The sequence below is a fragment of the Dendrobates tinctorius genome, unplaced genomic scaffold, assembly GCF_039654945.1.
Source record: "Dendrobates tinctorius isolate UK_male_01 unplaced genomic scaffold, ASM3965494v1 ptg000035l, whole genome shotgun sequence".
NCBI classification, from domain to species: Eukaryota; Metazoa; Chordata; class Amphibia; order Anura; family Dendrobatidae; genus Dendrobates; species Dendrobates tinctorius.
Window position 1 is genome coordinate 43,366,641 of NW_027361703.1, and position 15,764 is coordinate 43,382,404.

Below are 15,764 nucleotides of genomic sequence, written 5' to 3' on the forward strand. Positions count from 1 at the left end.
AAAAATGTATTTATTTCCATTTTTCCGTTAGGGTTAGGGTAGGGTTAGGGCAAGGGTTAGGGTTAGGGCTGAGATTAGGGTTAGGGGGTGTGTTGGGGTTCGGGTTGGAGTTAGAATTGGGGGTTTCCACTGTTTGGGCACATCAGGGGCTCTCCAAATGCAACATGGCGTCTGATCTCAATTCCAGCCAATTCTGAGTTGAAAAAGTCAAATGGTGCTCCTTCCCTTCCAAGCTCTGCCATGCGCCCAAACAGTGTTTTACCCCCACATGTAGGGTATCAGCCTACTCAGGTCAAATTGCAAAACAATTTTTGGGGTCCAATTTTTCCTGTTACCCTTAGGAAAATAAAAAATTGGGGGCAAAAATATCATTTTTGTGGAAAAAAATGATTTTTTTATTTTCACGTCCGAGCGTTATAAACTTTTGTGAAGCACTTAGGGGTTCAAAGTGCTCAACACACATCTAGATAAGTTCCTTAGGGGTCTCGTTTCCAAAATGGGGTCATTTCCACTGTGGGGGGTTTCCACTGTTTAGGTACATTAGGGGCTCTCCAAAGGCAACATGACACCCGCAGAACATTCCCTCAAAGTCTGCATTCCAAAACGTCACTACTTCCCTTCCGAGCCCCGACGTGTGTCCATACAGTGGTTTTCTCCCACATATGGGGCATCAGCGTACTCAGGACAAATTGGACAACAACTTTTGGGGTTCAATTTCTCCTGTTACCCTTGGGAAAATAAAAAAATTGGGGACTAATTGATCATGTTTGTGGAAAAAATACGATTTTTCTCGTTCGCCTTATTGGGGGACACAGAGACCTTGGGTGTATGCTGCTGCCACTAGGAGGCTGACACTATGCACAAAAAAAGTTAGCTCCTCCTCCGCAGTGTACACCCCACCGACCGGCAGAGAATTCCTCAGTTTAGCTTAGTGTCAGTAGGAGGTGGACACGGGTCTTTTATTAGACCCATATCTACCTCGTCATGCGTCGTTCCTTTTCAGGTTCTACGGAGGGATACAGAGTGAAAAGTCACATCTGTACTCCCACATGGAGTCTGCAAGTACGGCGTGTACTGCCACCCCGTATCCTTGCAGTTCTCCGCGGCAGGACCAGCCAGACGGACGCCGACACCAAGACGTGCCAGCGACTCCAGGGGTCCTTGTCGCCAGTCTCCCTCCCACTCACCTACCAGAGCCTGTCGGTTGGATGAGACGCAAAGACTTCTTCAGACAGGTAATGGATCGTGGATGGGTGAGTATTAGGCCCCGGCTTCATATTTATTTTCCTGGCTGCCCATTCCCGACGGTCACCTCTTCAATGGCACAGGGGACCCCGGTTGTAGGCGCTGCGGTCGCTCGCAGTCGCCACAAGGCTATAGGCAGCTCAATGTTGCCGGGCATGCCCCCCCTTTCTGGGGACAGGGAGCACAGGGTTTTTTTCCCTATTGGGAGCGACTTGCGTCTGCGGCGTCCCTCTTTTTCGGACCTCCGCGCCGACCCCCTGCTGACAGGCGGCCGCCGCAACTAATTTAGGCCCCGGCTTCAGTTCGGGCCTACCGCTGCGTCGCGGCCACGCCCCCCGCCCCTTTCTTCTAAGCGGGCTTCTCTCCCGCTCTTCCCAGGCCCTCCCACCGCCTGTCCTTCACCTGCCCAGCCTGTCATTGGCTAGAGGGCGGTGAATCATTAACCCTGCGTGGTGCTCCGCCCTTCCTCCTCTCCTAAGGCGCGCTTTTTCTCAGGACGGCGCCATTTTCCCAGCCTGTTAGCCGGGCACCAACTCCTCACTGGACATCATCTTCTCCAGCTGGTTTTTTGTCAGGAGGGCTGTCGGCCGGATTTCGCTCTGACCTGCATCCACTGACAGGTCGCAGAGCATCGCTTCTGGGGACACCGGACCGTGAGTAGCTCTGCACTGCAGACTGACCCTTCTCCGCCCTCTGTCCCCCAACCTTCCGGCATTACCTCAGCTTTTCACTATGTCTAAGTCTGATCGTACCCGCTCTACCGCCCCCCCCTGCACTTTAATCAAGTACTTTGCATGTTCTTCGTGCAATCGCAAACTTCCCTCAGGCCAGTCCACTCCCCTCTGCCTGGATTGTAGCAATCCAATTCAGCCTGACGTCGTCCAGGAGCCATCTTCGGCCCCAGGTGAGAGTGAGCCCCCCATGCCTGGCTGGGCCTCCTCGCTATCTCAATCAGTGGCAGACCTCACCAGGGTGTCTCAGTCCCTGGTGGCCGTTCTTGATAAGTTGCCCCTGGACTCTTCAGCAGGGCCAAGCAGGTCCCAAATTGTTCCATCTGAATCAGCCAGCGGTAGTCGCAAAAGACCCAGGCAAGATTCCCAGCCGGAATCCTCTCCTAGTCCCATCTCACCGCATAGCCCTTCTCACCAGCCTCCCTCTCGGGCCTCCTCTCCCGAGTCAGGGGAAGCGCTTTCGGACAGGTCATCTGAGGGGATTTTAGAGCTGGATTCAGACCAGGATGCAAGCATGAAGGTCACAGTGCAGGACCTCATTGCTGCGATCCATCATACCTTCGATATTGCTGACTCCCCTGCGAAATCCTCAGATCAGGAGGTTTCGTTCAGACGGGCAGAAACTCCCTCCAGGGTTTTTCCTTTCCATTCCCAGTTTGGGAAAATTTTTACCAAGGAAAGAGAGGATCCGACCAGACGCTTTCAAACAGGAAAACGTCTCGGCATACTCTACCCATTTGCTAAAGAGCTCACGGACAACTGGTCGGCCTCTCCCTCGGTCGATCCGCCCGTGTCCAGGCTATCCAATAACACGGTTCTCCCGCTTTCAGGCGTGGCGTCCCTAAAGGATTCTAATGACAGGATTGTAGAATCCCTGGCGAAGTCTGCCTTTGAAGCGGCTTCAGCGGCGGTGTGTCCAATCTTTGCTTCATCCTGGACAGCAAAGACCATAACCACGTGGGCAGACGACCTTCGGCAGGGCATCTTAGATAAGGCGCAACCGGAGTATTTGGCCAATCTCGCCAATCAGATCTCCCATGCTGGGGACTATCTTCTCTCCGCTTCCTTGGATGCTGCATCCTGTGCAGTTCAGGCGTCAAGCAACGTTATTGCAATTCGACGTACAATTTGGCTAAAGGCATGGCAAGCGGACTTGTCTTCAAAAAAGTCCCTCACTAACCTGCCCTTTCAGGGGGTGCGCCTCTTTGGGTCCCAATTGGACCAGATTATTAAGGACGCCACCGGAGGCACGAGTTCACTCCTCCCTCAGTCTAAGCCTCGCAGACCCCCACTAAGGCGTCAGTTTCGACCCTTTCGGACTTTCCGCCGTTTCAATACGGCGGACAACTCCTCCAGCCAACAGAGACCGCAGGCTCGCCAGGAGAGAAAGAAAGTTTCCTTCAGACCCACTCCTTCCTGGCGACCCCACTCCTCCCAGGGCAGACCGTTCAGATCTAGATCTGGACGGTCTACTTCAGCATGACTATCATCGGGCACGCGAGGGGCCTTTCCAATTGGGAGGTCGACTTCTTTCCTTCAGGGACGTTTGGCTGGCCGCCGTGGAGGACGCCTGGGTCAGGGAGGTCGTATCCTCAGGATACAAGATAGAGTTCGTCTCTCTCCCACGGGATCGTTTCTTCGAATCCCGGCCTCCAAAGGATCCAGCCTTGATCCCGGGGTTCTCTACAGCTATCGCTGCTCTTCTCAGTTCCGGGGTGATTGTGCCCGTTCCCGAATCGGAGCGCTTCACGGGGTTCTACTCGAACCTGTTTGTAGTGCCGAAAAACGACGGCGCAGTTCGACCCATCTTGGATCTCAAGCTGCTCAACAAGAGGGTCCGCCTTCGCCACTTCCGCATGGAGTCGCTTCGCTCGGTCATCGCCTCCATGGAGGAGCAGGAGTTCATGTGCTCAATAGACATCCAAGATGCCTATTTACATGTTCCAATTTTCTCCGGACATCAAAAGTTCCTGCGCTTTGCGATTCGACAGCACCACTACCAGTTTGTCGCACTGCCCTTCGGTCTTGCCACCGCTCCCAGAGTCTTCACGAAGATCATGGCTGCGTTGATGGCTTTGTTGAGAGTCAGAGGCCTCGTTCTTTTCCCGTACCTAGACGATATTCTGATCAAGGCTCCCTCATTCCAACAGGCTCACCAAAGTTTGTCAATCGTCCTGGACACTCTTTCCAATTTCGGGTGGATCGTCAACAGGAAAAAGTCCTGTCTGGTTCCTACCCAACGCCTGGTCTTTCTAGGTCTTCTGTTCGACACTCGTCGGTCAAGGGTCTTTCTCCCACAAGAAAAGATTCTCTCTCTGCAGCAGGAAGTACGATCGCTGCAGACCTCGCGATTCCCATCCCTCCGTACAGCCATGAGGGTCCTGGGAAGGATGGTCGCGGCGATAGAGGCAGTTCCCTTTGCCCAATTTCACGCCAGGCCTCTCCAGCAGGCCATTCTGTCGAAGTGGAACAGGTCGCCTCGGTCCCTGGATCGCCCTGTCCATCTTTCTTACCGGATCAAGCGGTCTCTCAACTGGTGGTTGTCGTCACCTCTCATTCTATCGGGTCGATCCTTCTTTCCCATTCACTGGCAGATAGTAACCACAGATGCCAGTCTCCTCGGTTGGGGTGCTGTGTTCCGCAACCACACTGTTCAGGGTCGATGGTCGGATCGGGAATCAGCGCTACCAATCAACGTTCTGGAGATTCGAGCGATCCATCTTGCTCTGGTCCACTGGGAAAGGCTCATCAAGGGACTGCCGGTACGGATTCAGACAGACAACGCCACAGCGGTGGCATATGTCAACCGCCAAGGGGGAACACGGAGTGTTTCAGCCCTGGCGGAGGTGTCCAAGATTCTTCGTTGGGCGGAGATTTCCGTTCCGACAATTTCCGCGGTTCACATTCCCGGCGTAGACAACTGGGCCGCCGATTTTCTCAGCCGCGAGGGTCTCGCGGCGGGAGAATGGTCCCTACATCCGGAAGTGTTTCATCTGCTCTGCCTTCGGTGGGGAACCCCGGATGTAGACCTCATGGCGTCTCGCCTCAACAGGAAAGTCCCACAATTCGTGTCCAGGTCTCGGGACCCTCTGGCAGTGGGCGCCGACGCCCTGGCCGTTCCTTGGTCCCAGTTCGAACTTCCCTACCTGTTCCCTCCTCTGCCTCTTCTTCCCAAGCTGTTGAAGAAGATCAAGGCAGAAGGACTTCCGGTCATTCTCATCGCCCCGAATTGGCCCAGAAGGTCTTGGTTCGCGGACATTGTCAACCTTCTCGCGGACGCCCCCTGGAAGCTTCCAGACAGAACAGATCTGCTGTCTCAGGGTCCGATTTGCCACCCCAATTCTCGGCCGCTCAATTTAACGGCGTGGCTGTTGAGACCGAGGTTCTGAAACGAGCAGGATTTTCCGACCACGTAATTCAGACCATGATCCGAGCCAGAAAGCCATCATCTTCCAAGATTTACTAACGTACTTGGTAGGCCTATTTCACTTGGTGTGAGAACAATGACGTCGCGCCCATGTCCTTTTCGCTCCCTTCAGTCCTAGCGTTTCTTCAGGCAGGATTGGATGCGGGGCTTGCCCTCAGTTCCCTGAAGGGTCAAGTTTCGGCGCTGTCCATTCTGTTTCAGAAAACGTTGGCTTCCCGTCCTCAGGTTAAGACCTTTCTTCAGGGCGTGGCTCACACGGTCCCGCCGTACCGGGCGCCCGTGGATCCATGGGATCTTAATCTGGTTCTTGAGGTTCTGCAAGGTCCGCCCTTTGAACCCCTCAGGGATATTTCCCTTTCTCTCCTTTCTTGGAAGGTAGCCTTTCTGGTGGCCATCACCTCCGTCCGGCGCGTGTCGGAATTGGCAGCTCTTTCGTGCCGCTCTCCCTTTCTGGTTCTCCACCAGGATAAGGTAGTTCTGCGGCCTCCGCCCTCGTTTCTTCCAAAGGTGGTGTCCTCGTTTCACCTCAACGAGGATATCGTGCTACCGTCCCTTTGTCCGAATCCAACTCATCCCCGAGAGCGGTCCTTGAACAAGCTGGACCTGGTTAGGGCGGTAAGAGTCTATCTGTCTAGGACGACTTCCCTGCGAAAGACAGAGTCTCTTTTCATTATCCCTGATGGAGCGCGGAAAGGTCACCCGGCGTCAAAAGCCACCGTTGCTCGCTGGATCAGATCGGCTATCCTGGAAGCCTACCGTGTTGAGCGTCGCGGAGCCCCTCCGAGTATCAGGGCCCACTCTACTCGAGCAGTGGGTGCCTCCTGGGCGGTGCGCCACAGAGCTTCCGCACTGCAGCTTTGCAAAGCTGCAACATGGTCATCGGTTCACACGTTTGTGAAATTCTACAGAGTCCACACCTACGCTTCGGCGGACGCCAGCCTAGGTAGACGGATTCTGCAGGCAGCGGTGGTGAGTCCGCTGGCCTGATGGAAGTTTGTTTCCCACCCCAGGGACTGCTTTGGGACGTCCCAAGGTCTCTGTGTCCCCCAATAAGGCGAAAAAGAAAACAGGATTTTTGGGTTGCTTACCGTAAAATCTGTTTCTCGGAGCCTTCATTGGGGGACACAGCACCCTCCCATGTTTTACAGCTCCTGTTCTTACTTTGGTTGAATGGTTACAGTTGAGTTGTTTATGTTGTCAACCTATTCTGTTACTTCTCCTACTGCTTTCTCACTAACTGAGGAATTCTCTGCCGGTCGGTGGGGTGTACACTGCGGAGGAGGAGCTAACTTTTTTTGTGCATAGTGTCAGCCTCCTAGTGGCAGCAGCATACACCCAAGGTCTCTGTGTCCCCAATGAAGGCTCCGAGAAAAAGATTTTACGGTAAGCAACCCAAAAATCCTGTTTTTTTATTTTCATGCCCGGGCATTATAAACTTCTGTGAAGCCCTTGGGGGTTCAAAGTGCTCACCACACATTTAGATTAAGTTCCTTAGGGGGTCTCGTTTCCAAATGGGGTCATTTGTGGGGGTTTCCACTGTTTAGGTACATTAGGGGCTCTCCAAAGGCAACATGACACCCGCAGACAATTCCATCAAAGTCTGCATTCCAAACGTCACTACTTCCCTTCCGAGCCCCGACGTGTGTCCATACAGTAGTTTTCTCCCACATATGGGGCATCAGCGTACTCAGGACAAATTGGACAACAACTTTTGGTGTTCAATTTCTCCTGTTACCCTTGGGAAAATAAAAAAATTGGGGACTAATTTATCATGTTTGTGGAAAAAATACGATTTTTTTATTTTCATGCCCGGGCATTATACACTTCTGTGAAGCCCTTGGGGGTTCAAAGTGCTCACCACACATCTAGATTAAGTTCCTTAGGGGGTCTCGTTTCCAAAATGGGGTCATTTGTGGGGGTTTCCACTATTTAGGTACATTAGGGGCTCTCCAAAGGCAACATGACACCCGCAGACCATTCCATCAAAGTCTGCATTCCAAAACGTCACTACTTCCCTTCCGAGCCCTGACGTGTGCCCATACAGTAGTTTTCTCCCACATATGGGTGTCAGCGTACTCAGGAAAAATTGGACAACAACTTTTGGGGTTCAATTTCTCCTGTTACCCTTGGGAAAATGAAAAAATTGGGGACTAATTGATCATGTTTGTGGAAAAAATACTATTTTTTTATTTTCATACTCGGGCATTATAAACTTCTGTGAAGCCCTTGGGGGTTCAAAGTGCTCACCACATATCTAGATAAGTTCCTTAGGGGGTCTCGTTTCCAAAATGGGGTCATTTGTGGGGGATTTCCACTGTTTAGGTACATTAGGGGCTCTCCAAAGGCAACATGACACCCGCAGAACATTCCCTCAAAGTCTGCATTCCAAAACGTCAATACTTCCCTTCCGAGCCCCGACGTGTGTCCATACAGTGGTTTTCTCCCACATATGGGGCGTCAGCGTACTCAGGACAAATTGGACAACAACTTTTGGGGTTCAATTTCTCCTGTTACCCTTGGGAAAATAAAAAAATTGGTGACTAATCGATCATGTTTGTGGAAAAAATACGATTTTTTTATTTTCATGCCCTGGCATTATAAACTTCTGGGAAGCCCTTGGGGGTTCAAAGTGCTCACCTCACATCTAGATAAGTTCCTTAGGGGGTCTAGTTTTCAAAATGGGGTCATTTGTGGGGGTTTCCACTGTTTAGGTACATTAGGGGCTCTCCAAAGGCAACCTGACACCCGCAGAACATTCCCTCAAAGTCTGCATTCCAAAACGTCACTACTTCCCTTCCGAGCGCCGACGTGTGCCCATACAGTAGTTTTCTCCCACATATGGGGTATCAGCATACTCAGGACAAATTGGACAACTACTTTTGGGGTCCAATTTCTCCTGGTACCCTTGGGAAAATAAAAAAATGGTGACTAAAAGATCATGTTTGTGGAAAAAATACGAATTTTTTATTTTCACGCCCGGGCGTTATAAACTTCTGTGAAGCACTGGGGGGTTCAAAGTTATCACCACACATCTAGATAAGTTCCTTGGGGGGTCTAGTTTACAAAATGGTGTCATTTGTGGGGAGTTTCCACTGTTTAGGTACATCAGGGGTTTTCCAATCGCGGCATGGTGTCCGATCTCAATTCCAGCCAAAAACGTCAAATGGCGCTGCTTCCCTTCCGAGCTCTCCCATGCGCCCAAATAATTGTTTACCCCCACATGTGGGGTATCAGCGTGCTCCGGACAAATTGCACAATAACTTTTAGGGTCCTGTTACCCTTGGAAAAATAAGAATTGAGGGTGAAAAGATCATTTTTGTGGAAAAAATATGATTTTTTAATTGTACCGCTGTACGTTATAAACTTCTGTAAAGCCCTTGTGGGTTCAAAGTTCTCACCACATATCTAGATAAGTTCCTTGGGGGGTCTAGTTTCCAAAATGGGGTCACTTGTAGGGGGTTTCCACTGTTTAGGTACATCAGGGACTCTCCAAACGTGACATGGCGTCCGATCTGAATTCCAGCCAATTTTGAATTGAAAAAATCAAACGGCGTTCCTTCCATTCTGAGCTCTGCCATACGCCGAAACAGTCGTTCCCCCCCAAATATCAGGTATCAGCGTACTCAGGACAAATTGCACAATAACTTTTGCAGTCCAATTTCTCCTGTTACCCTCGGTAAAATAAAAAAAATTGAACCTGAAGTATTTTTTTTTTGTGAAAAAAAGTTAGATGTTCATTTTTTTTTAAATATTCAAAAAAATTCCTGTGACGCACCTAAAGGGTTAATAAACTTCTTGAATGTGGTAAAATTTTCCCCAAATTTCCGTTTTTCTCACAAATGCAAGTTATTTGAATGAAATTTTACCACTAACATGAAGTACAATATGTCACGAGAAAACAATGTCAGAATCACCGGGATCCATGGAAGCGTTCCAGAGTTATGACCTCATAAAGGTGCAGTGGTCAGAATTGTAAAAATTGGCCCGGTCATGAACGTGCAAACCACCCTTGGGGGTGAAGGGGTTAAAGACTAAACTTCAGACAGAAAGGCCCACAAACAAACCGCAACTGAAAACCACCGGAGTGAAGGCCTGGCAGAGCATCAAAAAGGAGGAAACACAGCGTCTGGTGATGTCCATGAGTTCAAGACTTCAGGCAGTCATTGCCAACAAAGGGTTTTCAACCAATGAACATTTTATTTACAATTATTTAATCTGTCCAATTACTTTTTGTCCCTTTAAAAACAGGGTGGCACATGTTAAGGAACTGAAACTCCTAAACCCTTCATCCAATTTTAATGTGGATACCCTCAAATGAAAGCTGAAAGTGTGAACTTCAACAGCATCTGAATTGTTTTGTTTAAAATTCATTGTGGTAATGTCTAGAACCAAAATTAGAAAAATGTTCTCTGTCCAAATATATATGGACCTAACTGTATGTTATAGTTAATCTGAGTGTTACCAGAGATTTCTTCCCCGAAATGACTTTGTACAATCATAAATGGAAAAGCAGAGATTGAATCTCTAGCAATGATGCTAATAATAATCAAAAAAAATTATATGGTCCAGTGGGAAAAAAAGTTTTTTAGCATCCAAATAGGACTGTATAAAAAGCTGTTCTACGTTACAACAAACAGAGCATATAAGAAGAGGCGTAAGATGAACAATAAAATTACAATATTTTATTAGAAATAATATAAAAGACAAACAATGTTAAAAAAGTGCCATTAAAGTGCAAGGTGATGAGCCAAAGAAAGTAAATGGCACCACCAGATGGCAGGCAAGAGCAAGATGTAATACTAATTCACAACATAGTCAAAGATTGAAAATGCACAAATAAGTTCCAACATAAATAAAACTTGCATCTGGAGACTAGAAAAAAATCATATACTGTATTGACTATATCTCCATAACCATCAAAATTACAGCTAAAGTGCCTGCAATACATATTAGATAGAACGCTGGAGCATAGATGTGAAGACCATAGTATCCTACATTGATGTAATAAATGTAATAAACATATCTTACCTCACCATGCGATGGTGCCACTTCCCCTACGCACATTTCGGTGGCGTGCCTTCGTCAGGGGGAGTGGCATCATGGCCTCAACATGCTCCTTAAAAACCTTGACTGGCCAATCACACTGTACCTAATTTTAGTCACATGACTGCATGGAAATCAAGGTCCCAGAGTCTGCAGGAAGAGTGGAGGGGCACACAATCCAAGCTGCTTGAGGTCTAGTGTGAAGTTTCCACAATCCGTGATGGTTTGGGGAGCCATGTCATCTGCTGGTGTAGGTCCAATGTGTTTTATCATGACCAAAGTCAGCGCAGCTGTCTACCAGGAAATGTTAGAGAACTTCATGCTTCCCTCTGCCAATAAGCTTTTTGCAGATGGAAATTTCATTGTCCAACAGGACTTGGCATCTGTCCACACTGACAAACAAAACCAATACCTGGTTTAAAAACAACAGTATCACTGTGCTTGATTGGCCAGCAAAGTCACCTGACCTTAACCCCATAGAGAATCTATAGGATATTGTCAAGAGGAAGATGAGAGACACCAGACCCAACAGTGCAGACAATCTGAAGGCTGCTATCAAAGCAACCTGGGCTTCCATAACACCTCAGCAGTGCCACAGGCTGATCGCCTCCATGCCATGCCACATTGATGCAGTAATTGATGCAAAAGGAGCCCCAACCAAGTACTGAGTGCATTTACTGATCATACATTTCAGTAGGCCAACATTTAGGATTTTAAAATAATTTTTTTGAAGCTGGTGTTATTAAGTATTCTAATTTACTGAGATAATGACTTTTGGATTTTCATTGGCTTTAAGCCATAATCCTCAACATTAACAGAAATAAACACTTGAAATAGATCACTGTTTGTAATGACTATATAATGTTAGTTATCTTTGCTTAACTCCCAGCACTTAATAATCATTCATGGCTCTGCAGTGAGATCAGCAGTGAAAAGAGTAGGCTGTCTGTCATTGCATGTCTCACACAGTTGAAATCTAAGCTATTGTAGATGTGTTTATTCTTTTCTCTTCTATGTTGCTGCCTGCTTATGATTGGTCAACTTCATATATCGGAAGAAGTACACACCCATTTGGAGTATATTAATCTAAACTTTACAAGCTAATACCTGTGCAATCGAGAGTAGAAACTAAACAATAATAAAGATGTTTTACTTAGTTCTGCAGCCACTATTCCATGATGTGGCCATTCATGCTCAAACTGGTAAGAAATCCTCTTTAAGGCTATGTGCCCACGTAGCGTTTTTTTCCGGACACTAAAAACCTGACTCCTTCCCAGAAATCGCGCGTTTTTTTCCGTGCGATTTCACCGCGATTATGTTCGCAATTTTGCCGCGATTTTCGCGTGCGATATTCAAGCACTTTCCAAGCGATTTGAAGCATCGCTTGGAAAGTGATTGACAGGTTGGTCACACTCGTCAAACATAGTGTTTGACAAGTGTGACCGGATTTTTACTATTGAGGCCACCTATGCGGCCTCAATAGTAAAAGATAGGATGTTAAAAATGATAAAAAAATAAAAAATTGGGGTATATTTACCTACCGAAGTCCCGTGCAGTCTCAGCGGCGCTCCCGTTCCCAGCGATGCCTTGCGAGACCAGTGATGACGTTGGTCTCGCGTTGCTATAGCGATCTCACGAGACCGCTAGAGTCACGCGAGACTACGTCATCACAGGACCTTCCTGCAAGGCATTACTGGGAACGCTGAGGCCGGGAATGCAGCTGGGGACGTCGGAAGGTAAATATACCCCGATTTTTTATTCTTTTTTACAGGGGTATGGTACCCAGGGCCTGGAGGACAGTCTCCTCTCCTCCACACCGTGGGTACCAACCGCACATGAGACGCTTAACTTCGCGCATGGTGGGCATAGCCACATGCGGGAAGTAAGCGATTCTCATGCATTTCTATGGGTGCGGAATCGGGGCAATTCTTTGCGATTCCGCACAAAAGAATGAGCATGCTGCGATTTTTTTCCGCGACGCAATTCCGCCGCGGAAAAAAGCGCAGCATTAGCACAGCATGTGCGGAATGCCATAGGAATGCATGGGGGGCGTTCTGTACACGATTTTTAAACGTTTTCGCGCTGAAAATCGCGGAAAAAACGCTTAAAAATCGCATTGTGGGCACACAGCCTAAAGGGGATTTCACCTCAATTGACATTTATCTACTATCCACATGATTGGTGATTTAGTGTTGTATGTTGCCACTAAAGGCCCCTTTACATTTAGTGATGCACCAGCGATCCCGACAACGATACGACCTGGTCAGGATCGCTGGTGCATCGCTAAATGGTCGCTAGTGAGCTGCCACACAGGCAGATCTCACAGCGATTCAGCAGCGATACAGCGGTCGTTACTTACCTTTCAGACGCGGCGATCCTGACGTCCTCCCGTCCGCGTCCACGCGTCGCTCGTCAGCGCCAGCAGGAAGCCCAGCAGGAAACGCCCGACGAGAAATGGAGCTGCGCGATCAACGACAGACAGCGGGGGAGCCGGTCGGAGGTAAGTATCACACATAGCGATATCGTTGCTGCGTCACCAAATCGGTGATGCTTTAGCGATATTGCTAGCGATATCGCTATGTGTAAAACCCCCTTAACTTTCACATCAGAAGGTGATCAGCCCTGATGATGTCACAGCTGCACATACCTGACAGGACATGTGTAAAATTGGTCGGTATTGTGCTAGCAGATATGACGTCATCAGCGTTGCTCATCTCTAGATGCAGAAGTGAGCGGTGGTAGTCAACCAAGCTTTGGGTACCACCTCATTCCCTTGACCAGTTTGATTTTTTTTTGCACTTTTGGCCAAGTGTGTAATAATTGCCCTTAGTGGCTAATTGATATCCATCTTAAGTGTAAATTAGTTGTAAAGAAAAAAACACAATTTGCCATAGTAAATGATTCAGTCAATGTCAAATAAGTAAATTCTTAATTAGCATAAAATATAGGGCATTTAATCACATGCATTTCTTTTGTCTTTCTTTATTTTTCTTTTAGATCGGCATGGGTAATGCAGATTATATGGCAGCGTTCTTCCATGTACTTCTGCCATTGGCATTTGAGGTAACTATTTTGTGTTGCTATAAGAAAATAAAGTTCAATGATAGAGCAGGTTTTATAGCCAATTATTGATTCTTGAGCTGCAGTTGGTCAGATGGTGGCACAATAATGTCATGTCTATGTATTTCTACCGTACTTCAACGAAAAAATACCATAATCAGATTTCTTCTGTTTTCAGTTTAATCCTGAATTAGTTTTGGTCTCCGCCGGCTATGACTCGGGAATTGGAGACCCTGAGGTACTACATAATATTCTCATATTTTTTCTGCTTGTTTTTACCGAGCATCCTTTGTGTAGAGTAATATTTTAATACTGTTGTATGTTTGCAGGGACTTATGAGCGCTACTCCAGAGTGTTACGCCCATCTCACACACATGTTAATGCATCTTGCTGGTGGCAAAATATGCATGATTCTTGAGGTAAATTCTTGTGTTGTTTATAGGAGAATCTTCTTGCTGCCACGGTCTGATGATTTTACTAAATAACACCTATTACCAAAAATGCTGGCAAGTGTCCTTAATGCCCCCTGTTAAGGACCTAACTTTCTAGCAAAAAGATTTTTGTATCCCGGCATTTGGAGCAGGATACCACAACCTTCCCCGGGTCTCCTCATGGTGAAAGCTCAAGCTCTTGCGTGTTATTGCACAATCTAAGCTAATCCGATGCTGCTACATCCTTTCCTAAGCAGTCACTGAGCGGTAACCTCTTTAGAGTGAGGCCTCACTATAACACGCAAGACCTTGTTCTGTCACTGCCAGGGGGCCGGGGAGGGATGTGGGTCCTGCTCTGCATGCTGGACTCAACAACCTTGAAGTTTGGACACACTTTCTAGAAAGTCAGGTCCTTTAGGGGACCATTAGGGACACTTGGCAGCGTTTTTGGTAACGTTATTTAGTAAAATTCTCTGATTAGCCTCATTTATTATGACATTTTTACTGACAAGCAGCTTATTTATTTTTTTTAATTTCTTGATCATTGCTTTTGAGCTATCTCTGACTCCAAATGTACTAACATATTCCCATGAGCAGCTCCTTTTGTTAGCTACTCTTTTACAAGCTGTAGACTATAGATTGAGCTTTGCTCCGTGACATAAAGTTCTGTGTTATGAGAAGAGAACCAGTTGGGGCAAACTGAATTATGTTTTTTTTTTTTCCATCACGAGCCAACTTTACAAATAAGGTTTTATTAAACCCATTTGTGCCACTCGTGCTGTAATGGTAGCCGATCCTGTCCTTATGTGGTAGTATTTTCTTATCATTTATCTTTCGAAGTATATTCTACCTTATTCTACTGATTTAAGCTACTGTCTGCACATTTTACACACGTAGTGGTTATTTAGGCACTTGTATTATTGTCAGGTGGATGTGTAGGTTCATATCTCAAATCACTGAATATATTATCCAGGTTATACATATACATTTTACAAGGGGCTCACAGAACTGTATACCATTAAAAATGTAACTTTTATTATTAAGTATTAAACCACATCCGTGATAAATACAATCACAAAAGAAAAAGAACAAAATTGTCTCCAAAATTCAAAAGAGGAAAACTATCCAATTTGTATTGAGGTATCGGAATTTGTGTAACCCATCAGGTTTGATAGCGTATTATATCAAAATCTGGAACAGGTATTGCTATCAACAGGGAGTGTATCTATCAATATACAAATGCCCTATTGCATCCCTAATCCTAACCCTGCATTGCCATGGAGTTTGGCACCCTATATGTGCAATAGGTTCTCCCGCTTCTCGTCGATTGACTCTGACGCACCTTTTAAAACCCTAACGGCTAACCTAATGTGCCCATGTAATGGCTTCACATCCCGATACATTCATACAGGTGCCTCAAAAAAGGACCTGAAATCACTACTCTGCTTGATAGACCCCAATTCATATCTCACTGGTTATTGTGCGATGTAAGGAATAGTTACTGATGTGACATAGCTTCAGACTTTATCTGATGTTAGTAGAGCATGCAGTTACAATCATTCTCCTAACAGGGTGGCTACCACCTACGCTGTCTGTCAGAATCTGTCTCCATGACTGTAAGAACGTTACTCGGAGATCCCGTACCCAGGTTGTCTGGAGAAATGACTCTGTGTTACAGGTATAATTTGTCATTGTTTCTTATGCATGGTGTTTTCTGTCTGTTCTCTCTAAATGCAGGTTTTTTCCCTTCTGTACTCTTCTTACAGTAGGTACACACAGCTTGTGTGTAAATGACCAATTTAATAAACGAGTTGTCATTTCACAACA

At 47.0% G+C, this 15,764-nt stretch overlaps 1 protein-coding gene across 4 annotated transcripts in view; it reads left to right on the forward strand.

Moving 5' to 3' along the window:
* The window catches only part of HDAC10 (histone deacetylase 10), a 150,369-nt gene that overhangs the window by 60,497 nt on the left and 74,108 nt on the right, over positions 1-15,764 (forward strand). For all 4 annotated transcript variants that reach the window (XM_073573436.1, XM_073573438.1, XM_073573439.1 and 1 more), the window contains exons 9-12: positions 13,444-13,509; positions 13,685-13,744; positions 13,836-13,925; positions 15,509-15,615. In XM_073573436.1, coding sequence (XP_073429537.1) covers positions 13,444-13,509; positions 13,685-13,744; positions 13,836-13,925; positions 15,509-15,615 — 323 coding nt within the window. The remainder of the gene's footprint in view (positions 1-13,443; positions 13,510-13,684; positions 13,745-13,835; positions 13,926-15,508; positions 15,616-15,764) is intronic.